This window comes from Triturus cristatus, chromosome 8, assembly GCF_964204655.1.
Source record: "Triturus cristatus chromosome 8, aTriCri1.1, whole genome shotgun sequence".
In the NCBI taxonomy this organism is placed as follows: Eukaryota; Metazoa; Chordata; class Amphibia; order Caudata; family Salamandridae; genus Triturus; species Triturus cristatus.
Genome location: NC_140591.1, coordinates 1,224,655,735 through 1,224,680,808, shown reverse-complemented (window position 1 = coordinate 1,224,680,808; position 25,074 = coordinate 1,224,655,735). Strand labels below are relative to the sequence as shown.

At 49.2% G+C, this 25,074-nt stretch overlaps 1 protein-coding gene across 2 annotated transcripts in view; it reads right to left on the bottom strand.

Moving 5' to 3' along the window:
- The window catches only part of MYO16 (myosin XVI), a 2,357,781-nt gene that overhangs the window by 778,521 nt on the left and 1,554,186 nt on the right, over window positions 1–25,074 (bottom strand). For both annotated transcript variants that reach the window (XM_085622905.1, XM_085622906.1), the window contains exon 25: window positions 12,800–12,975. In XM_085622905.1, coding sequence (XP_085479031.1) covers window positions 12,800–12,975 — 176 coding nt within the window. The remainder of the gene's footprint in view (window positions 1–12,799; window positions 12,976–25,074) is intronic.

The window sequence follows — 25,074 nt, the reverse complement described above, 5'->3', positions numbered from 1 at the left end:
CTAAACCTTCCCTTTTCTTCATGTCAGACACCCCTATGGTAGGCCCAAGGGCAGGGTGCAGTGTAAGTATAAGGTAGGACATGCCCTGGTGTGCGTGGCATGTCCTAATAGTGAATTACAGCCATTTTCGTTTTTCACTATTGCAAGGCTACCTGTTCTACATCGGCCAGAATGGACAGTTTGATTATTACATCTTATAATCCTAACTGACACAAGGAACATGGTAGAAATACGAATTTAGTATGCATGAACTCAGAATGATAAAATACCTCTTTTAGTGAAGTTGGTTTTAACGTTCTGTGTTTGAAAATACCACTTTTAGAAAGTAGGTATTTTCTTGTCTAACCATTCAAACCTGCCTCTGGTAGGCTGTGTATTCCTTGTCTAGAGTTTGAGTGACAGGGCCTGGGGAATTCCAGGGGGCTGGGGAATTCCCAGAGACAGGGTGTCAGCACAGGGTTGAATAGAGAGATCTCCATGTAGATGGGTGGGAGGAGTTGCACCTGGGACCTGAATAGAGCTGTGCTTTCCCTCCATAGTGCTGGCTCCACCTCCTGTGGTGCGTCTGATGTCTACTCTCTTCCCTGCACTGTGAAAGGAAAGAAGGAGTTGTGTCAACAAAGTGCTCCAGGACGGACCAGAACTGGTTTGGACTAGGCAAAGGTCTCTCTGCCTTCACAGAACAAAGGAAAACTTAGTATAAATATTGGGACCCCAAACCAAGAACTTTAGATCACTTTGGGAAAACAAGAAGACACGTCTGCTGAGGAGAGGAACCAAGAAGAAACTGAGGAGAGACTATCCCTGAAACCGGGGGAGTGGCCTGCAGGGGTTGCCTACTGTCAAAGAGAGGAGAAAGGAACTTTGTGTGTATTTTTGCTCCACTTGTGAAGGATCTCCAAGGGCTTGGAAAAGAGCTTGCCTCCTGCTGAAGTCTCAGGGACAACAGACTTCAACCACCAGCTCCCCAGAGTTCTTTGGAAGTGCCTGCTGCTGTTTTGGGCCTGCAGAGGGACAGCGTGTCGGAAGGAGCTGGAAGCGCGACTCACGGAGAAGAAGCGTGTCACCGTCACAGCCGCTGCCGTCGCATCACTGAACAGATGTGTCGCCGCTGTAGCTGATGCATTGCACCACATCACGAGAAGCGCCCCGCTACACGGAAGAAGCGTGTCGCCGTCGCAGCCATCTTAGCTGACGCATTGCACTGCATCAAGAGAAGAGTCTCGCATCGAGGGAGAAGCGTGTCGCCGTCACAGCCGCTGCCGTCGCATCTTGGATGACGCCGCTGTAGCTGTCGCATTGCACCGCATCAAGAAAAGCACCTCGCAACCACGGAGAAGAGTGCCACCATCGGAACTGCTGCAGTTTTCGCATCGAGTGGAAGCGTCTCACATCGCTGGAGAAGAGTGTCTCCGCCAAAGCCGCTGTCGTCGCATCTCTGGACAAGGGTGCCACTGCTGCAGCTGACGCATCGATCCGAGATCTCTCGCACCATCGGAGTAGCGAGCCGCATCAGGAAGATCTTCACGTCTTTATTTATTTGCACCAAGCTTTCATCGCATCAACATCGTTGCAACTCTTTCGTTGCCCTGTGTGTTGCATCTAAAGGTACATTGACTTAAAGTGTCGCATTTAAGAACTAAAGAGAACTGAGCTAAAACTACAATTTTTAAGTAACAGTATTGTGGATTTTTGTCGTTTATGGTCTTGTGGTAAATCTATATAAAGAATACTTATTTTTTATATAAAACTTGTGTGGTGTCCATCTGTGTTGTCACTTGGTTACTGTATGTTTCCACAAATGCTTTACACACTGCCTCTGAGATAAGCCTGTCTGCTCGTGCCAAGCTACCAAGGGGGTGAGCAGGGGTTATTTTAGGAGTGTACCCTTTACCCTGACTAGAGGCGAGGGTCCCTATTTTGTCACAAGTGCATACCTGTGCCAACTAGAGACCCCCAAGCCTAACAGTGACTTTGCGCATAGATGTGTGAGTGGGTGATTGGGTGTGTGGGTTCAAGAGTGCATCTGTGAAGGGCTGTATGGATGGGTGAGTGTGTGTATGGGTGTGTTAGCGAGTGTTTAGATGTCTCAGTGGTACATGTGTGAGTAACTACATATGTGAAAGGCAGTATATGTGAGTGTTGGACTATATAAATGACAATATGTGAGAGTGAGTGCTTGTGAGAGTGGCTGTATGGATGAGTGTGTGCTTGTGTCAGTGATTGTATAAGACAGTAAGTATGTGTTAGTATCTGTATGAATAAGTGAGGCGGTGTGTGTATAATTGTGTAGGTGAGAAAATGGGAGTATGATTGATTCTTTGTATGACTGACTATGTGTGTGAATAACTCTATGGGTGAGTGGCAGTGTGTGAGTGTCTGTATAGGTGTATGAGTGCATATGATAGTGCTGTATTGATGAGTGACTGCATGTATGAGTGACTGTATGGGTGAATGAGTAGATGTGTGTGTGTGTAGACCTAGGAATCAGTTAGTGGGTATGTAGTAACTGGTATTGGTGTGTCTATGGTTTTGAAAATGGTACTCTGTATTTCAGAGTGGGTGTATCAAAGGTTATATTAGGGTGTGAGGAGGTGCATCCGATTATCACGTGGATGATGTCATCAGTGATGTCATTTGAGATGTCATCAGTGATGTCACTGACCATGTCATGAGTGATGTAATATGTGATGTCATCAGCAGTGCTTTGCGGGGGTGCAAGTTATAGTTAGCTCAACTAACTATAGCAGCCAAATTTCTCTGGTTTTGTAAGAGTGAAATGTTCAACTAACTATACCGTCCCTGAAACCTGTGGTTTTTTCAGTGAATGTCTAAGGTTTTTTAAATGCTAATTTCTAACTATAACGTCCCTGAAACCTATGTTTTTTTCAGTGAATTTCAAAGGTTTTTTAAATGCTAATTTCTAACTATTCCTACAGAGGTAGGACATGTTCAGAAAGAAGAAGCAAGGTGCAGACAGATGCAAGAGAAATGCAGAAAGAGGCAACAGAAGTCCAGAAAGATGAAGAAAAGTGCAGAAAGAAGCAAGAGATATGCAGAAAGAACAAACAGAGGTGTAGAAGAGGCCTTGTTGCAAAGTTATGCTGTGCCCCCAAATTTTTGCTGATTGGTACTGGTGGTAACTGACTCTGACTAATCAGGCCTGGAGCCAGTGCTATGCTGAAAAACACTAAGAATACAGTGAAAACACCTACATACACTGAGGTACACTATGGGTTGGGGGTACACCTGTGATTGGCATGACCTCACCTGCATGGCCCTAGTACATAATAGGGCAGGGGGGCTAAATCTACCTCTAAGTCCCCAGCATATAATAGGGCATGGCAGTTTAGAGGCCAGCAGCCCTTTTCTGCACTTGCATGTGTGCACTGCTGAGCCTGAGGTCAGTTTAAAAGTAGCCCTGTGTGTGGAGAAAGAGGCAAGAGTGGTGCAGAAAGAAGCAAGAGAAGTGCAGAAAGAAGAAAGATAGGTGCAGAAAAAAGCAAGAGCAGTGCCGAAAGAACCAACAGAGGTGCAGAAAGAGGCAAGAGGGGTGTAAAAAGAAGCAAGAGAAGTGCAGAGAGAAGCAAAAGAGGTGCTGAAAGAGGGGAGAGCAGTGCAGAAAGAACCAAGAGATGTGCAGAAAGAGGCAAGAGAGGTGCAGAAAGAGGCAAGATAAGTGTGGAAAAAGGGTGCAGAAAGAGGTAAGAGGGATACAGAAATGCAAGAGAGGTGAGGAAAGAAATAAGAGCAGTGCTGAAAGAAGCAAGAAAAGTGCTGAAAGAAGCAAGAGAGGTGGATAAATAGGGAGGATGGGTGAAGAAAGAGGCAAGAGAGATGCAGACATTTGCAAAAGAGGTGCAGAAAGGCAAGAGGGTGCAGACAAAGGTAGGAGAGGTACACAAAGAGGCAAGAGGGGTACAGAAAGAGGCAGGAGGGGTGAAGAAAGAAGACATAGAAGTGCAAAAAGAGGGAAGAGAAGTGCAGAAACAGGTAGGAAAGGTGCAGAAAGAGAGAACAGGGGTGCAGAAAGAGGGAAGAGGGGTGCAGAAAGAAGCAACAGAGGTGTAGAAAGAAGCAAGAAAAGCGCCAAAAGAGGCAAGAGGGATGCAAGAAGTGAAGAAGGGTGCAGAGAGAAGGAAGAGAGGTACAGAAAGAAGCAAGAACAGGGCAGAAAAAAGCAAGAGAAGTACAGAAAGAGGTAAAAGAAGTACAGAAAGAAGCAACAGAGGCACAGAAAGAGGCAAGAGGGGTGCAGAAAGAGGAGATAGAAGTGCAGAAAGAAGCAAAAGAGGTACAGAAACAAGCAAGGGGGTGCATAAAGAGGCAAGATCAGAGCAGAAAGAACATAGAGATATGCAGAAAGAGGCAAGAGAGGTGCAGAAAGTGGCAAGAGATGTGCAGAAAAAGGGAAGAAGGGTGCAGAAAGAAGCAAGAGAAGTGCACAAAAAGGCACATGAGGTGCAGAAGGAGTCAAGAGAACTGCAAAAAGATGTGAAAGCATTGCAGAGACATGCAAATGGGGTGCAGAAAGAGGCAAGAGAGGTGCAGAAAGAGGATAGAGGGTACAGAAAGAGGCAAGAGGGATTCCGAAATTTGCAACAGAGGTGTAGAAAGAACCAAGAGCAGTGAAGAAAGAACCAACAGATGTGTAGAAAGAGGGAAGAGGAGTACAGAAAGAGAGGTGCACAAAAAGACAGGAGAGGTGCACAAAGAGGCAAAAGGGGAACAAAATGAGGCAAAAGGGGTCAAAAAGAGGCAAGTGGAGTTCAGAAATAAGCAGGAGAAGTGCAGAAAGAAGCAACAGAGGTGCTGAAAGAGGCAAGTGGGGTGCAGAAAGAGGCAAGAGAAGTGCAGAAAGAAGCAAGAGGAGTGCAGAAAAAAGCTCGAGAAGTGCAGAAAGAAGCAAGAGAGGTGGAGTAATAGGGAAGAGGGGTGCAGGAAGAGGCAAGATGGATGCAGAAATTGGCAAAAGAGGTGCAGAAAGAAGCAAGATCAGTACAGAAATAACCAACCAACACAGGTGCATAAAGAGACAAGAGAGGTGCAGAAAGAGGGAAGTGGGGTACAGAAAGAGGCAAGAGGACCCCATCCCCTGGGGCCAGCCTTATTTTTCAATTTATTTTACAAATTAAAAGGGGGGTGAGTGGCCCCCCTCCCAGGCCACTTCTGGCCCCGGGACCCCATCCCCAGGGCCTGGCCTCAGCGTTGGGGACCGTGGGGGGAGCCCCAATGCCCCTACAGTCCCAGCTGGCTCCACGCCTCCTGATGGAGCCGGCATTGCTTTTAGGCAAGGGGAGCTGCTAACATGCAGCTCCCCTTGTCCAAAAGCAATTCTGCTTTGTCTCTTGGAAGCGAGAGCAGGTTTCCTGCTCTCGCTTCCAAGAAGCAAAGCAGTGTTTGCTATGACAGGGCAGCAGCAAACAGCAATGTCCCAGGGGTAGGCACCCCAGTACATTGCAGGAACCAGCCCTGGGGGGTGGCAGTCCCCAGGGCCATGGAGGGCTCCAGGAGGGGGGCCGCAGGGCCCCCCTCCATTTGTCATAATAGCCCCAGGGAGGCGGTGGTCCCTGGGGCCTGGGGTTCCGCAATGGACTCCCACATTTTAATGAAGTGTGCCCACTTCTTTAATTATATTTAAGCCCCAGGGAGGAGGCAGTCCCCGGGGCTTGGGGGGCCTGCGAGGCCCCCAAGGACATAATTAAGGATGCACCGGGGAGGTGGCAATCCCAGGGGCAGTGGGGGGTTGGCAGGAGCCCCCCATGCATTTTTTTCAAAGAGGCCCTGGGGAGATGGCGGTCCCCGGGGCAGTGGGAGGCTGTGTGCCCCCGCATATTATTTTAAAAGCCCCAGGAGGTGGCATTCACCGGGGCTGCGGGGGCCAGTGTGACCCCCGCATCCATTATAAACATTGCCCCAGGACCTGGCCCACCCGGGGCTTATAGAAAACAAAGCTTTGTGTATTTTATTTTTTGGACGGATTCGCGTACCCAGTACAAATTCAGCGGATTTTTCTTTTTAAAAAAACAAACGTTTTTGTGGGCACTGGAGATCCATGTGGGATCCCCTGAGCAGGCCTAGGGGGTCAGGGTGTTTCTACCTTGCCCCCTTTTCTTGTTTTTTAATGTTGTTTCTACTGTTTTCTTGTGACTCTGTTACCGATTTTTGGTGTAATTCTTTTCAGCAGTTCGGACTGTAGCTTTGTCTAAAGTTCCTATGACAATTAGCATGGAAAAATGCATTTTGGGACCCCCCCTTTTTTCTCAGCCCCCGCTTGATGAATCACCCCAAATTTTACAAGACAGGAACTGACCCAAGAGAATCATTAGTTTTGAAAATTTCGCAAAGATTCATCAAACGGCGCCAAAGATATTGGCAAAAGAAAAAACGCTTTTTGAATAGAAACAAGGTCCTAACTATAACTACCTACTGGCGACCGCCAATAGATAATATGTATATATATATTCACTTAAAAAACCATAGGTTTCACACACGTTATAGTTAGGAATTAGCATTTAAAAAACCTTGCAAATTCACTGAAAAAACCATAGGTTTCACACCTGTTATAGTTAGCTGGACATTTCACTCGTACAAAACCATTAAAATTCCCCTGTTAGCATGTGAAATAGGTAAACTCAAAGAAAAGAAATCAGTTGTTAGTGTTTTTAGAATGTCTGATGCATTCAAGATTCCTGCTTATGAAAGGTTTACATTACTGGTTTTTGGGGTAAGAAGATTTGCAATTGTCTCCAAAAGGTATTGCTTAAGAACCAACAGGAGCATAACTTGCTTTAGGCTTAAATTAAAGCCTATTTCAGTAAAGAAGGCCCTGAATTCCATGACAGAAAATGGTCCTCTGTCAATATATCATGGTGGTGAAGATTATATTCAATAACAATTTAGTTAATTTCCAAAGTCCGCTGTCCAAATACATGTTGCTTAAACATTAAAAAATGTTTCTGTGAAAGTTTTGATAACCTTTTCTCAACATTTCGTTGACATGAAAAGGAAGAAAGAGTAAAGTTTGACATTTTAAATAAATGTGAGATTTAAACATTGTGACATCTAATTGTGTCATTCAGATTCTGCTTTATTCAAACTTGCTTTTGGCTAGTTGATAATGATGAACATCTTCATCTCATCGCCAATAACAGGCAGAATGCTCTTGCCACTAATCCTACAATCACCTTGAAAATGAACTTTCCAGCTTCCAGTCTTATTTAACCACTTCCTTATTTAACCTGTAAATGTAAAATGTAAAATGTAAAATGTAAAAGTTCAGTATTTCCACTTCTTGCTGGCAAGAATCCTTGACAACTTCAACTACTCTGAGGTGAGAGAATCTCAGGACTGACCTTCGTGAGGCCACTTTTGGCTTGGAGGGACTCCATGCACAGTCAGGTAGACATAGGGCAGGGGACCATTGCCAAGCAGACTCTTGCACTTACAATAAGCATTTCCCTCGAGGAGGGTGGGTTTACTCCCCTGGACGTCCTGGCCTGCCAGGCATATGCTCAGCCTGAGGTAGCCTGAGGAAGCCTGAAGGTACAGACCCTGGGTTGGGGGACCAGTTGCAGGTTAACACCCCTGGGACTCAAGAATCAATACATCACTTGTGTTTTCTGGTGCTTCCATCCTCTGCAGCTGTTTCTTTGTCTTAGATTTTGAAGCATTAAAGGTACTTTGTGCTAAACTCAATGGATCCATAGAGTTCCATGGACTAACTTGCTTAAACCTTTAAAAGTGATATATCTGCTTCTGAATGTTGGATTTTTGTAGTTCTGGTCTTGTTTGGTTTAGATAAAGATTTGCTATTTTCCTGATGTGGTGTCCATTTGTTGTATTTTCACTGAATTACTGTGTGTGTTTTGTGCAAATGGTTTAGACATTGACTCGGAGATAGGCTTGTCTGCTCGCGACAAGCTATCAAGGGGGTGAGCAGCGGTTATCTTGGGTGTGTAACTCCCTTGCTCTGACTAGAAGGAAGGGTCCCTACTTGGACAGGGTGCAAGCCACTACCAACTGTAGACCCCCATTTCTAACGAACGTCATCAGAAAGAAGGAAAAAGTGTTGTCTCACCTGGAAAAATGTTGGGATTTTTAGCCAATCAAGGCACAACTTGACAACACTGTAAGCAGTTACCACCCTCAAGTGTTGTGTCTGAGCGTAACGTTGGTCGGGCCTGCTGACCTTAAACCCACTTTCCCACCTCCTAGCGGTCCAGCCCTCGCCCTCCCACTATTTAATGGTGGCCAAAGGCAAGTCCATCTGCGCCTGTCTGTGCCTGGACTGCACCCAGTGCCAAGGACCCTGGTCCTCATACCATCACCCCTACGATGCCAGCGCCCTCCACGCTCTCAACACCAGCTGCCAACTTGTGTCACTGAACAACACCCAGGGTCCTTTCTCCTGCCGCAACTGAAGTGGCAGCTTCGCCTGCCACCGCACACCAAATCAACCCACTGCATGACCCACAAAAACTGGAGCTGCTCACCTCAGCTGTATCCTAATCAACACAATCTCCAGCCGCAAACACACCATTGAGATCTGAGATCTTCTCGATTCCATCTTCCCCAACATCGCCTTCCTAACGGAATCCTGGATGAACGCCACCTCAGCACCGGATCGCCATCCCAGACAGCTATAAAATCATCCACATGGACTTCTCCACCCGACGAGAAGGAGTCATCGCCATCGTACACAAAAACACCCTCCGCATCAACACCAACTCAGGCAACAACTCGACCACCATGGAGCACCTGCAGTTCCACAGATCCAAACCAACCCAAACACCACCCTCCGCGGCACCCTCATCTACAGACCTCCCAGACCCCACCCCCATTCAGCGAATCCCTAGTCGACTTCATTGCACACAATTCTCTTGCCTCTATGGACTACATCCCCCTCGGAGACCTCAATTTCCACCTGGACAACCTCGACGACCACAACTCATCATCCTTACTGGAGATCCTCACCATCATCAGACTTAAGCAACTGGTCACCTCTCCAACCCACTCAACAGGACACACACTCGACCCCATCTTCTCCGCAAACAGCAACATCTCCTTTAGCCACACCTCCAAACTACAGTGGACCGACCATTGTTGCGCCCATATCTCCTTCATCAAACACACCATACACCACCACAGCCACAGCCACCCACGCAGAAGCTGGAACAAGGTCACCGAAGACTAACTCACCACCACCCTCACCACAACCCCACCATTGACATCCACAGATGACCAACGCATTTGCACGCAACCTCCTGTCATGGATCTCCAACTGCAACACAATGGGCCCCCAACGAAACCCTCAGGCAAGCAACCCTCCAAGAAAGCCAGCTGGTTCTCTCCCTCCCTCCCTCAAAGAGTCCAGGCGTACCTGTAGATGGCTCAAAACAGACAGAGAAACAGCAAGGCCTGGCAGACCACGCAGCCTTAAAAACCACAGTCACCGAACACCACCACCTCATCACATCAACTAAGAAAACAGTCATACAAGAACGTATCAACACCAATGCACACAACAGGAAACTAGTCCTCTTCACTATGGTCAAAGGGAGCACCAAACCTGGCACGAAGACAATAGACGCCCACCCTCCCAAGATGTCTGCAGCAACCTCGCCACCTTCTTCCAACGCAAGATCAAGGCTGTCTACGAGAGGTTCACTAACCAAAAGCCACTGACACCAAGCGAAACCACCGCACTCGTCAGACCCAGAAACCAGCAGACCCAACTGAACTGGACTTCCCTTACCACTGACGATACCCTCAAGTTCATGAAGAGAATCCACTCCGGAGCCCCCTCAGATCCCTGCCCCCACAACATATTCAACAGAGCCAGCACTTCCATCGCACCCGAACTCTGCTGCACAATAAACTGCTCTACCAAATCCGCCATCTTGCCTGACGACTAGAAACACGCCAAGACCAACCCCCTACTGAAGAAACCATCTGCCGACCCGACGGACCTCAACAACTACAGACTCATCTCCCTGCTCCCCTTACCACCCAAAGTAATTGAGAAATCCATCAACACCCAACTCTCCCGGTTCTTCGAATCAAACAACATCCAGGACCTTTCCCAATCAGGAGTCAGAAGCAACCACAGCACTGAACTGCTTTCCTCACTGCCACAGACATCTGCATCCTCCTCGACAGAGGCGAAACCATGGCCCTCATTCTCCTGGACCTTTTGGCTGCTTTCAACACTGTCTCCCATGACACCTTCTGTGCTAGACTTCACAACACCGGCATCCACGACAAAGCCTTTGACGTGTTCTGCTCCTTCCTCACTAGCCAAACACAGAGTCAGAATTCCACCTTTCCTCACAGAACCCACAGAAATCAACTGTGGAGTGCCACAGGGCTCTTCCCGGAGCCCCACCCTTTTCAACATCTACAGGAGCCCGCTTGCAACTATCATTAGAAATTAGGGCCTCAACATTGTCTGCTACGCTGAAGACACTGAGATGATCCTCTCTGTCTCTGACGAACCCACAGCTGCCAGAACAACTTCCACAACGGAATGAAGGCAGTAGCCACCTGGATGAAGGACATCTGCCTCAAGGTCAACTCAGACAAGACCAAAGTCCTCATTCTGGGCCCCAACCCTTCTGCCTGGGATGACTCCTGGTGGCCTGCAGTGCCCTGAAGCCCCCCACACCCACAGACCATGCACAAAACCTCTGCATCATCCTGGACTTCTCGCTCTCAATGAACCACCAGATCAACGCCGTTTCATCCTCCTGCTTATACACTCTCCGCCTTCTCCGAAAGATCTTCATGTGGATCCCCGCAGAGACTAGGAAAACAGTAACCCATGCACTTGTCACAAGCAGACTTGACTACGGCAATGCTCTACGCCGGCACCACGAAAAAACTCCAAAAGAACATGCAAACATCCAAAACACCTCCGCCAGACTCATCCAGAACATCCCTTGCCACAGTCACATCACCAACCACCTGAGACCTCCACTGGCTCCCGGTCAACAAAAGGATCACCTACAAGCTCTTCATGCAGGCATACAAAGCTCTCCACAGGTTCCGCATACCTCAACCACTGCCTCCACCTTCACACCCCCACCAGACATCTCCACTCCGCCTATCAGCCCCTGGCCACCATCCCACGGATCTGCAGGATCACTGCTCTATCCTTCTCCTACCTCGCAGCAAGGGCCTGAAACTCCCTTCCCCTGCATCTGAGGCAATCACCATCTCTGCCTCAATTCAGGAAGTACATCAAGACCTGGCTCTTTGACTGAACAGTAGACCCCCCCACCCCACCTTCAGCACCTTGAGACCCTTAAGGGTGAGTAGCCATGCTCTACAAAAACCCTGATTGATTGATTGATACTTAAAAATAATGTTTTCCATTTTGGAATGCTAAGGAGGGATGGAGGTCTTTAGTCCATAGCGTCCCATCAACCCTGTGTTTTTAGCCAGTCACAAGTGTTTGCAGATAGTGAACTGCGTCAGTAATACTCATAAGCTAGGACTTCCTATGAACCCCTCTGAATGGGCATTTTGTGATGTGTCCCATTGGGTCGCTTTGCAAAATGACAGACAGGTTTCAAAACGTCAGTGCTCAATTTGCAGCCACTACTTGGAATCTACCTGTTGGTGTATCTTGCTGTTTGTTCTGCTACATACGGACCAGAAAAATATATTTATTAAAAATCCAACTTCCTTGACCAACTTATATACCTGCTTTTTGCAGTGGCACTCTACAGGCCTTTACTCTCGCATTTAATAAGATTTGGAACAGCAAAGTGAGAAAATCATTTTTAAATTAACTTGGAGAGGTGTGGCTCACTGGTTAGAGGCAGCAGATCCGCAAGCAGGGACCAGGGTTCAATTCCCGACGCGGCAGGGTTGTGGACCAGGGTCAAAACGGACTCGATAATTCTCGCCTCGGTACCTACTCTAACCAGGAACACACTCGGCAACTCTGGGCATTAAGCTTGCTTCATCTCCACAACGGCCCCCCACATTCGCTGGGGATGCCTGGTTTCACCTTGGAGATACCCTGGAGGTACCATCTCACAGGGATAGCCAGGACGGGTTCCCCAGCGGTCTACAGCGCCACGACACCTCAGGGCAGCAGTGCGCTTTACAAGACACATACATTTTACACATACATTTACATTTTCCTAAAAGGAAGAAATGCTCCCGATCATTCAACGTGGTTCCATAACCCTTTTACAAATAAGCGTGTATTGTTCCTCTGTCTTCTCAGAAACATCCATCGTGTGCTTTTTTGGAAACATAGTTAAACAGACAACATGGACATTGTAAGAGAAAAGTGATCTTTAAAAATACAGCGCAGTTCCGGCTACTAAAATGTAGCAATTGCTGTCAGGGCAGCCCCTGAGCTGATTTATGAGAACAGAATGAGGAAACTGATTTTCCTGCGAAAATACTACAGCCTGGAGTGGATTCCAATGCCTCACGCGCTGTCGTACGGTGGAAACAAATAGAGGAACTGTGATAAGTATACTGCCGAGAAATTGATACCATCAGTTATAGTTGGTTTTGGATTCCCGCCAGAGAACCCCAGGCAAACAGATGACGTCACAGTGCCTGAAGAGCTGTTGTGTTTCGCCATTTCAGTTGCTTTGAAAGTAGCAGTGTGATTTTACTCCATCAATATCATAACTACATTATTTGATATTTTAATATAAAACAGTGATTTACCTCGAATTTCCCCCGTCCCCTTGTACTTGACAGGCATGTCTGTAAGATTAGTGTTTCCCCCTGTAATCCCCTCGACAGACCGTATTGTGTACCTCATACCTACCTTGCTTAGCTCCAGGTATTTCTTAGTGTCACCGCTGAAGGAAGCTGCTGACACTTTCCTCATGAGTAAAGCTGCCTTGGGCCCTCTGAGCTTTAGTGGCGGACACTGAGGGATGAGCGATCCTGTCTGGTTCAACTTGGACTGGAACAGCTGATTGATGAGCACATTTTCACTAGCTGGCGACGTGAGAAATAAAAGACAGGACCTCATTAGTATCTGTCCTGGAATGGTGGAAGCTTTTGAGAGAAAATCAAGGCTGTATATTGATGGTACATTGTGGGCTCGCAGGGCTGGTTTAGTGTGATGTATGGCCATGTATGGCTATAAGGGCCACAGCAGGAAACAGTGCTTGGCCATGCTGCTGTAATCAAGAAAAAGATAATGCATTAAGGAGAAGGGATCTCCGAATATCCAATCGGTTTATAGTATTTCAGGCAATTTACCTATCTTTTTGCAATGTGGGTAAAAATTCTCGTAGCAGATGACTTCCCTTTTTGGGAAAATAATTATATTTCTTCAGTTTTGTAATATACCTCATCATCTTGAGTGGTTCGCATAGCTCTTAAAGTGCAATAAATGTATGGATTTAACATATAAATGGCGATTAAAAAGACAGAAAAAGCAATACAAGAAAGTCTAACAATTTCACGTGTGAAACATATTTAAAGAACACAAAATCATTACTACACACTTTTAGCCTTCAGCACTGTAACTCTAACCCAATGAGAAACTCTAAAATGACTAACTTTAGGCCTGATTTATATGTTGGCAGAAAGAGAACGTTACTGTAGTGTTGCCGGGTCATAGTCGACACCATTGTAAGAGCCCACACGGGGAGGGCGGGGGGAGGTCCGCGACCCCCTGTGCGTGCAAAGAATGGTATGGGCTGACGAACGCCAGACTTGTTGTAATAAAGAGCCTGGTACGCTGGGCATGGCCAGTTACAAGACGACCCCGGTAAGTAACCAAGTGCCTGTGTTGTCTTTGGTGTGCGTATGGGCTCTAACCAGAACACCACATTGGCGATGAGAGGGCCACAGTGCCAACGCGTACCCTCCCTCATTCTCCCTACCTTCAGCGGTCTCTCCATCATCGCCGGCAGCCTTTTTTTCCTGCCTGGGGCACCGCCGGCCTGCAGTGTCTCCACCTGGCCGGTCGGCTGTTCCCAAAGGACGGGGCCTGGTCCTCCTGTTAGCTACTCCCACAGGCAGTTGCACCTTCGCGGATGTCGGCACCACATGAGGGCCACGCTGCCTACCTCGAGCTTGACTGAGCTCCTGCCTCCTTCACTCCAGGGTCCAGTCCAGCCATAAGCTCTACATGTGCATATATCACCCCAACCTTTGAAAGTGGACTTTCCACTCTGATAAACAAAAGATAAGTGAATTATTCTGGCAACACTACCTGAAGACAATACATTTGATGCCCACGCACAAGAAGGAGAGCACGTGCACCCAGCACTGTACATGCTGTGTCGTGTGCCTCTACTTAGCTCCCTGTGCTACAGCACCCCACTGTGCTCACAGCATTGCAACTGTGGAGAGACTTTCACCACCGCAGACACTCAACGACATCTGGTGCCTGTGAAGAAACTCTGTCTACCGCAGCTGAGTCAAAAAACCAAGGGATCCACCCTTAAGAGAAAGTATAGACGTGTTCCTCCAGACTACTTGTGTCTCCTACAATGGTGGAAAGCACACAGCTTTGTTTAAATACCCCTCACTCACCAAAAGGACCCTTGGTGGCATGCTTCATCATCGGGGTCTTCCCACCCCGCTGCGGAATGGGGCATGCTGTGACCTACGACTATGTGGGAGCACTAGTTATTAAAAACAATACTATGCGTGGTGTAGGAGTGTGAGTGGAAGGGTCAGAAGTGAGTGAATGGTAAATGGTGAATGGTGAAACATTAAAAAATACCTGGCTCTGTGGAAAAAATAAATTTTAATGTTCCTTTGAGCTGTATCGTTAAAAGTGGGGAATGAGATGAGATACTATGCTTTAATGAGCAGAGTCGCCTGTGTGGACATGTTTCGAAGCCCTCCCCAGGCTTCTCATCAGGACCTAGAAGAGATCCCTTCTACACTCAAATCAAAACAACTGTGTATTTACATATACTCCTAACTAAGTGGTGCACATAAATTTAACATGCACAGTATACTACACCCCAGTAGGTATATTGCTGAATGGGTTTCTTATTTCGCCCAGATAATGCCCCATGAGCCTTCAAAACGTGAGGGAAGGGGTACCTATAGTCACACAAATATTGAGGTTACCTCCTCACCAGGACACTGCCTCGCCACGGCTCTGTGGAACTTGAGGAGGACGTATCCCCCTCTTCGGCTCTTTTGAGCATTACCTCTTCACTCCCTTCTTGTGTTACTTTGATACCGCTGCTGAGTGTCATATCCTAGCCTCATGGCATCAGTCCCCCCACTGGAGCCGTTCACGATCACGGGGCCGCCCCCCTCTTGAGCTGTTTGATGGAATGCGTGGGTTGAACATCTGGAGGCATACTTGGATGCCATTGAAGTCCCACCTGGTGGCAGATGCCCCATGCTTCTTCACTTAGGAGGAGCCGACATCCACAAAATATCGACGTCCATAGTCAAAGCAGGTCCCCCGCGGAACTACACAACTCAACAGCTGCCAGATGAGTCAGTAGCAGTCGTCCACATGCAGATGAGAGAGCTGGCCTGCACCTGCACCCTTCCGAATGAAGATGATGAAGTCAGAGCCAAGTTCATTCAAGGGCGTGCCTCCTTAAAGTTATGAGGGCGTATCCTACAAGAACCTAACATGTCCATGAGAGACATCCTGACACTAGGATGATCCAAAGAACTTTCCAAGGCCCGAGCAGCCCACAAGGACCCCCACTCCCTTAGTCCCATCCAAGAAGAACCAGTCAACGCCATACAAAAAGAAGCACGTGGAGGTAAACCAAAGTTCCCGTAACCAGTTTCGAACCCTGCGAAGGACCGCAGAGTCGCACGTGCGGATGGTGCAGTGGCCCATATCCCCACACTCGAACTTGCGGTGCCCATGGTAAAACATGCAGCTCGTGCGGCAAGTAAAACCACTTCTTCAAAGTCTGCCGCTCTTCACAGGGGCGATGGCCCAGGGACCACAGAAGATGGTGCGTGCAGTAGAACCACACCCTGATGACATGTCACACATCAACATCGACATGGTCCAAAAACGACACAGCAGTCGTCCACGTGGTGAGGACACTAGATACCCTCAGAGCCACCCTCAAAACCACTCCCATGTGCAGGATTGGAGTACAGAACCACTCCATCTCTACTCTCAGACACAGGACTCTGGACTCTGGAGACACAAAAGACTCAATTTTGGCATCTCCAGCGTGGCCAAAGTCTTCCAGAAAATTGTAAAAAATGTCCTCCACGGCCTGCCTGGGGTGCTCAATGTAAGTGACGACATCCTCATCCACGCCCCCACGCTGGATGAACACCTAACCTGTCTACGTGATGTCTTCTCATGACTCAAAGAATGCTGACTCACACTGCATTGTGAAAAGTGCCATTTTCTAAGGAAGGACATTCACTTTTTGGGATATCGCTTTTCAGACAAAGGCATCGTAAATCGTAAATCCGGTATTTGAAAAACTTGAACTACTCACCCTTATGGGTTTCAAGGTTCTGGGGACCATCGTGGAAATTAAGTGAGCTATTGTCCAGAGTCACATGGTGCTGAGCTGATCTGCCACCGGAGCCGGGGATCGAACTGTGAGCCCTGTGCTCCAAAGTCAGCTGCACTGGCCGCTGCACCCCACCTTTCCCCCACCAAGACAAAGAGAAAGATATTCAAGAAGCCCCAGCCCTGTTGTCCATGTCAGGAGTCTGCAGCTTCTTGGGAATGGTGACATACTGTGGATGCTTCTTAAAGAACTTTTCAGACCTCACTAGCCAACTCTGGGACCTAACCAAGTCATCCAAACCGTGGGCGTGGGGCCCCCTACAGGAGGAATCACTCTGGCACACTGAAGCCGCTCTCTCCGCAGATACCACACTGGTATACTTCGACCCCGGGAGAGAGTCACAGCTCATGGTAGATGCCAGCACCACCGGCCTGGGAGCAGTCCTGGCTCAATGACAAGAGTGGGGAGAATGGGCTCCCATTGCCTTTGCCAGCTGTACACTCACACCCACGGAGCAACGCTACTCGCAAATAGAACGTGAGACAATCGTGATTCTGTGGGGTTGCAGACACTTCTACATATACCTATACGGCTCCCCCTTTTCTGTCGTCACGGACCATAACCCACTAATTCCGCTCTTTTAAGGGTCCTCATCAAGGCCTCCCCCAATAATTGAGAAGTGGATTCTGCAAATGCAGAAGTTTCAATTCACTGTTGAACATCGACCTGGCACCAGAAACCCCGTCGACTTCCTCTACAGGCATGCCCGACCGTCCATGCCTCCTGAAGCTGCAGAAGCAGTCAAAACCGAAGAGTATGTCAGAATGATCTTTGACAGGTCCAAACCTCTTCCAATGTCCATGGAGGATGTGGTCAATGCCACCCAGTCGGATGACTGCCTGCAGATGGCCATTGAAGCTGTCGCCACAGGAGACTAGTGGCCACTGCAAAGCCCAACATCCTTCCGCACAGAGGTGGCCCAGTTAACCCTGAAAGTGTTGCACCATGTTCGCCAGGAGTTATCCGTGACCAGCAAGGGGTGTCTAGTTGTGCTGCTGGAAAGTCTCACACAGAAAGCTGCGCTCCTAGCTCATGGAGCACACCAAGGCATCGTGAAATCCCCAAACCGCCTCAGGAGCAAAGTCTGTTTCCCGGGTTTGGATCAGAAAGTAGAAGCCGTTGTGCGGATCTGCCCAGTCTGCCTCACCACGAGTCTGCCAGACTGCCCGGCGCCGGTCATCACTGAAACAGGCCCCAGTGTTCTGTGGCAAAGAGTAAGCATGGATTTCGGCAGCCTTCCCAGAGACAACACATGCTGGTCGTAGTAGATGATCATTCACGCTACCCAGAAACTGAACTGGTGACGACAACGTCCGCAGCTGAAGTCATCCCGAAGCTAGATAAGCTCATGGCCACTCACGGCCTGTTCAGAGAAATTAACAAGTTACTTACCTTCGGTAACAATGTATCTGTAAGAGACATACATTAGTTATAGATTCCTTACCTTATAATTACCCCAGGCGTCAGACTGGATCTAGAGAAGTTTTCTGTAGCAGTACCCCTGTGCGTCGGTAGGTGGTGTCGGTCGACTCCGCATCCATCATCGGCGTCATGGTCACTGGGATGATGATGCAGTGTCTTTTCAGATGCCGCCCCTGCGCTGACGTCAGTTCTGACACAACTTTCCATGCCAGAAGCACAGAGCAATGCAAGACAATGACCACTGGTGCACATAACTAGGGCCCTGGAAGGGAGTCCCTATTCCTAGAAGTCATTTCACAGAATGGGGAGGATGGGTGGGGCGGTAAGGAATCTATAACTAATGTATGTCTCTTACAGATACATCGTAACCGAAGGTAAGTAACTTGTTCATCTGAAAGAGACCATTAGTTATTGATTCCTAACCTTAGAATAGATACCCCAGCAATGCCAACCCTATAGGTGGATTTGCTAACTAAGTTCACACCAGAAAGTCCTGGAGCACAGAACAGCCAAAAAAGCCGTCTCTCCAGACTTGACTATCCATATAGTAATGTTTTGTGAACGTTTGCAGGGATGCCCACGTAGCTGCCTGGCAGATGTCAAGCAACAGAACTCCACGTCTCAAAGCAGTAGAGGCTGCCGTCACCCTAGTAGAGTGGGCTCGCAGTCCTACTGGAGGTTCCTTTTTCGCCAAAGAATAGCAGATTTTGATGTATAGGACAACCCATCAAGAGATGGTACATTTGTGCACAGCCCGACCTTTCTTGGCGCCCACATAACCCACGATGAGTTGATTGTCCACCCGGAAATCTTTAGTGCGGTCAAGGTAGAAGGACAGCGCACGATTTGGGTCCAGACAGTGGAGTCTCTCCTCCTCTTTGGAAGGGTTCGGAGGCAGGAAGAAGGTGGGCAATGTGATGGTCTGACCTATGTGGAAAGAGGTAACCACTTTGGGCAGAAAAGAGGGCCTAGGTGCGAAGGACCACTTTGTCTGGATTAACTGCAAGAAAAGGAGGCTTGGAGGAAAGAGACTGAAGCGCAATCACACAGTCTACGAGCAGATGTGATGGGCAAGAAGGAAAGAGATGAGTAATGCCCTTTAGAAATCTATTTACAATCGGAGACTTGAAAAGAGAAGGCTGATCAGGAAGACGCAGAAAGTCAGAGGTGGACGAAAGGTAGTCTTTAAGAGTGCCCACAGCAGAGCCCTGCAGTGCCAAAGATAGAATGAAGAGGAGAACCTCTGAAAGAGGGGCAGAAAGGGGATCCACAGCCTTTGCTGTGCACCATGCCACAAATTTGTTGCATCGACAGGCGGATACCGTTTTAGTGGAGAGACGCCTGGATGACATTACAGACTTCAGGAGGAAGGTCAAAAGCTGTCAACTGTTGCCGCTCAATCTTCACGCAAGGAGGTGGAGGCTGGACAGGTTCGGGTGTAGGACAGTACCTTGCTGTTGCAATAGAAGATCCTCGTGAAGAGGCAGTCTGATCGGAGGATCGATGGCCATGCTCAAGAGCTCAGGGTACCAGCCTCTTCATTTCCAGTCCGGAGCCACAAGAATGACTTGGGCCCGGTCGCAGTTGATCTTCTTCAGCACTCTGGGCAGAAGTGGCACAGGTCGAAAGACATACAGAAGGCCGCAATTCCATTCACGTCAAAAAATGTTGCTGAGTAATTGCCGCCTTGGAAACTCCAACACGCTGAACTGCTGACATTGCACATTCTCTTCGGTGGCGAACAGATCTAACCAAGGCTCTCCCCACTGCAGAAAGAGAACTTGCACCACCTCCAAGTGAAGATGCCTTTCGTGATCCATCATGCATCAGCGGCTGAGTTTGTCTGCCCTGGCATTCAGGGAACCTGCCAGTGGTTGAACCACCAGGGATATGTCCTGATGTTCCAGTTATGTCCATAGGCAAAGGGCCTCTTGACATAGGGTCCACAACCCCACACTGCCTTGTTTGTTGCAGTATCACATGGCGGTGGTGTTGTCCGTGAACACCTGCACTACTCTTCCTTTGACAGAGGAAAGGAATGCCTTCAGTGCAAGACGGATCACATGGAGCTCCAAAAGACTGATGTGGAGACCGGACTCTGCCGAAGACCAGAGGCCCCTGATCTCCCAGGTGGCCGTCCCATCCCAGGAGTGATGCATCCGTCACTACTGAGAACTCTGGTTGGGGAAGGGAGAGGGATCTGCTGACACAAATCTGGTTTGTGAGCCACCACTGGAATTGACGGGCAGTCCCCTCCGAGATCTGGACTACATAGGAAAGATTCCCCTGATGCTGCGCCCACTGGAATTTCAGTTCCCACTGCAGAGTCTGCATATGCCACCTGGCATGATCCATCAGTAGGATGCAGGAGGCCATGAGGCCCAGCAGCTTCAGGGTCATTCTCACCGAAATCCGGGATAGAGGCTGAAACATTGGAATCATAGCCCAAATATCCCACACTTGCTGCTTGGGAGGATAAGACTGAAACTGCACTGTATCCAGAACTGCTCCGATGAAAAGGAGCTTCTGAAAGGGAATCAGGTGTGACTTCGACAAGTTGGTAGTGAACCCTAGCGAGTGCAGGAGGTCCGCCGTAGTCTGTAGGTGGGATACGACAGCCTTGGGCGAGCTCGCCTTCAACAGCCAGTTGTCGAGATAGGGGAAGACTGAACCCCTGATCTGCGCAGATGAGCTGCGACCACCGCCATCACTTTAGTGAACACCCGAGGGGCTCTGATAAGGCCAAAGGCGAGCAAGGTAAACTGAAAATGCTCATGGCCTACCGTGAACTGCAGGTAATGTCTGTGGGCTGGCACGGCGGGGATGTGGAAACAGGCCTCCTGCAAGTCCAGCGCTGCCATCCAGTCTCCGTGATCGAGGACAGACAGGACCTGAGCAAACGTGAACATTTTGAACTTCTCCTTCTGGAGGAAGTGGTTGAGGGCCCTGAGGTCTAAGATAGAAAGTAGGCCTTTGTCCTTCTTGGGTACCAGAAAGTAGTGTGAATAACAACCACAAACTACTTCTGGCACAGAGACCCTTTCAATAGCTCCCTTGGCCAAGAGAGCTGCAACTTCCAGGCGGAGAAGGGCCAAGTGATCTGCCGACATGCAATGGAGTGCTGGTGGCATGGAGGGAGTACAAAAATGACTAAGGGGCAAGCTTCACTCCGGATCTGCGCTGGCTGTTGTGGAAAAAGAAAGAACTGACTTCAGCGCACAGGGGCGGCGTCTAAGTAGAAGCCACAAAGTCATCCCGACGACCACGACACCGACAACGAACGCAGAGTCAACCGACGCCACCTACCGATGTTCAGGGGAACTGCTACAGAAACATTCTGCGGATCCAGTCTGACGCCTGGGGGAAATTCTAAGGTAAGAAATCTATAACTAATGGTCTCTTTCAGATCCACACAGACAATGGACTTCCATTCAACAGCTCCGAGCTGACAGACCATCTGGCCTCACATAAGATGAAACACCGCCATATATATAAGCCCTCGATGGCCGCAAGCCAATGGGAGGTGGAGCGCCTAATAAGAACCCTCACCAAAGTGATCCAGATTGCAGTGGCAGAAAATTACAACGCAGAACACGCCTTGCACCAGTTCCTACGGGAGAACAGACTCACGCCTCACTGCACGACAGGCACATCCCCAAGCAAACTATGGTTTGGCTGGTCGGTGGCAGATACCATACCCCATTACCCAATGTGGGAAGAAATGCCCAGTCTTCCGAATCAGTCAGACACCCGCAGAGCCAGCAGCAACGAAGATGCCTCCCGGAGATGAGCTTGTGAAAGTCCCATCCAAGTGGGCAACCAAGAACTGGTGCAAGACAGATACCCAGGGGGAAAATTCAGGCTACCTTTTGAGCTGAATCCGTGGGCAGTTGTCAAAGTCAAGGGCACGAGAGTGACAGCCAGGAGAGGTCAAGAATGCGTGATGAGGAATATCTGCAAATTCAAGAAAGTCCCAGAAGGAACTACTTACAGGCCCCGGATAACCGACTCACCAGAAGATGCAGCGACAAGCATCCTCCAAGATACTGACAGTGAGTGCGAACAAGAGCACAACCCAGGCGCCTTCTTAGAGGAGCTGTTCGTAGCACCACCTGCCCAGCTACCCTCGAAACGCCGAGGTTGCACCACCAGCCACCCTCTGCAGGAGTCCCAAAACAGCAGAAACACCGAGCCAAGGAGAATTCTCACCAGAATCTTCAACGAGGTGCGACCAGGGACGCTACTGGCTGAGACCTCACCCAAAGCCGTCCCAGAAGAACAACGACTTTGTATCTGGCTGACCAGGAGGTGTTCCAAGAGCATGCAGTCATGAGCAGGTGGTTTGGTATCACAAAGCCAAGTAAGAGTGTGCTGTGAGAGATATGCCAGAGCCTGGACTCTAGGCCAATATTATGTTTGTTGATGTGTTCTAGTTCTAACTGTTTGATAATATTTTGTATCTCTGGATAAAGGAGGAGTGTTGGCGGGTCATAGGCGACACCATGGTAAGAGCCTGCATGGGGGGAAGGTCCGAGACCTCGTGTGCGTGCAAAGAATGGTATGGGCTGGCATACGTCAGACGTGTTGACCTCTTGGCCAGGAGACTACTCTCCCCCCATGGAGCCCCACAGTAAGTGTCCTGCCTCCCTGTGCTGCAGCGTCTGGTATTCGAGGCCCCTGTGCCTTGCTGATGCCCCATGCGTGTCCCTGCCTTTCACTTGCTTAGAGCCATCCTTGCCTGCCTTTCTTGTCTTTTGCCCGGTTTGCCTTTTCTTTGCTTGTCTTGCATTCACTTGCATTTTGCTGTTTTGGCATTTATTATTTCTTTTATTAACATTCCTTTCTCCTCAGCTGCTCCGTTCTGTCTCCTTTTCCCACCGCTGCTGCCCTCATGGCCCCTCCCCCCATGAGTGTTCGACCCAATTCACGCTCCCGCCTAGCAGCGGTCTGGCCCTCCCCCGACCCCTACTTAATGGCAGCCACTGCGGGTTGTGGCTGAGCAAGGCCTCTGACATCTTGGCCAGGAGACTGCTCTCCTACCACGCAGCCCCACGGTAAGTGTCCTGCATCCCTGTGCTGCCGCTTTTGGTGTTCTAGGCCCCTGTGCTTTGGTGCTGCCCATCGTCTGTCCCTGCCTTTCACTTACTTAAAGCCGTCCTTGCCTGCCTTTCTTGCCTTTTGTCTGTTTTGCCTTTTCTTTGCCTGTTTTGCATTCACCTGCATTTTGCTGTTTTGGCTTTTATTATTTCTTTTATTAACATTACTTTCTCTTCATTTGCTGCGTTCTGCCTCCTTTTCCCACTGCTGCTGCCCTCACAGCCCCTCCCCCATGCATGTTCGACCTGATTCCCTCTCCCACTTCTCAGCTGTCCCACCCTCCCCCGATCCCTACTTAATGGCGGCCACCGCGTGGACCCCCAGCAGACACACGCAAAAGGCAAGCCCGTCTGTGCCCGTCCAGGACCCGACCGGGACCAGTGCCAGGAACACTGGTCTTCCGACCTGCCAACGCTACAGCTCCTCAGCACTCCACCCACTCAACATCAGCAAAAACAACAACTGCAAGCTTGCCTCATCTCTCGACACCCACGGACCTTTCACCTGCCAACACTGCCACCGCCCCTTAACCTTCGTCGAGACGCGGGACCCCTGTCCACCCACCAATAACAACTACTCCGCACCCTAAACCCTTCGTTGCATCCTCCTTAACGCCAGCTCACTCCACAGACACGCTGCTGAAATCTGGGACCTCCTAAACAGCACCACTCCTGATGTAGCTTTCCTCACCGAAACCTGGACAAACGCCACCTCAGGACCAGACATCGCGATCGCCATCCCCGAAGGATACATCCTATCTCCCTCCTACCCCTTTACCCCACCCCTTTAGCCCACCCCCTTACCCTTCTAAGCTCCATTTATTTAGTCTTCTTCGCTCTTGAAATATTTTTCTAGTAACTGATGTAACTTGTAACTGATGTAATTTTGTAATTTTGTGGACCCTTATGTAAAGCGCTCTGATACCTCCGGGTCTAGCCAGCACTATATAAAACTAAAATTAATAAAAAATAAAAAAGATACAAAATCACCCGGAAGGACTGCCCCAACTGCCTCGGAGGAGGCATCGCCTTCGCCCACAAGGCCAACCTTTGCCTGATCTCCTACACCGATGGGTCATCTACAGACCCCCAGGACCCAGCGCACCTTTCTCCGACTTCATCACTGACATCATCACCCCGCACGCCACCACCTCCACTGACTACACCCTGCTGGGAGACCTCAACTTCCACCTCCACATGCGCCAAGACCCCAACTCCACTGCCCTCCTGGACAACCTCCTCAACATTGGACTCAAACAGATCGTACCAGAACCAACGCACTCAGCAGGACACACCCTTGAACCCATCTTCACAGCAGGGAACTCCATCACCATTGGCCACACCTCTGAACTCCATGGATGGACCACTGCTGCGTACGCTTCCCCTTCGAAACTAGCCTCTCACGCAGGCGTCCACACCAGCCCCAATGCAGAAATTGGACCAGGATCTCCGACGACCAGCTTGCCGCTGCCCGCAGTGACTCCACTCCCACCGCCACAGATGACAGCCCTACCACTGCCGCCCGTACCCTACACAAATGGATCACCGACTGCACACACACCATCGCCCCCTCAAGAAATACTCCAACCCTCACGCTAGGAAAGCCAGCTGATTCTCCACCGAACTCAGGGAATCTGGACGCACCTGCAGATGCCTCGAAAAGCTATGGAGGAACTCCAAATCCCCAGCCGGCCTTTACAACTTCAAAACAGCCACTTCCGCCCACCACAAATTCATCAGACACTCAAGGAAAAAAGCACTCCAGGATTGAATCTCCACCCACGCACACAACATCAATGAACTCGGCATCATCAAAGAGTTTTCCCAACTCAACACTACACTACATACATCCCACCCTCCCAGGACCTCTGCAACAGACTCAGCAACTTCTTCCACCTCAAAATCAAGACCAACCACTGATAACATCGATGACAATAACCAGATGTATGATTTAACAACGCGTGTGTTTACAACGTGGGCAGTTACATCGCGGTTTTTACAACGAAGCGATGTAACCACGCAATGCCGTTACAACGCAA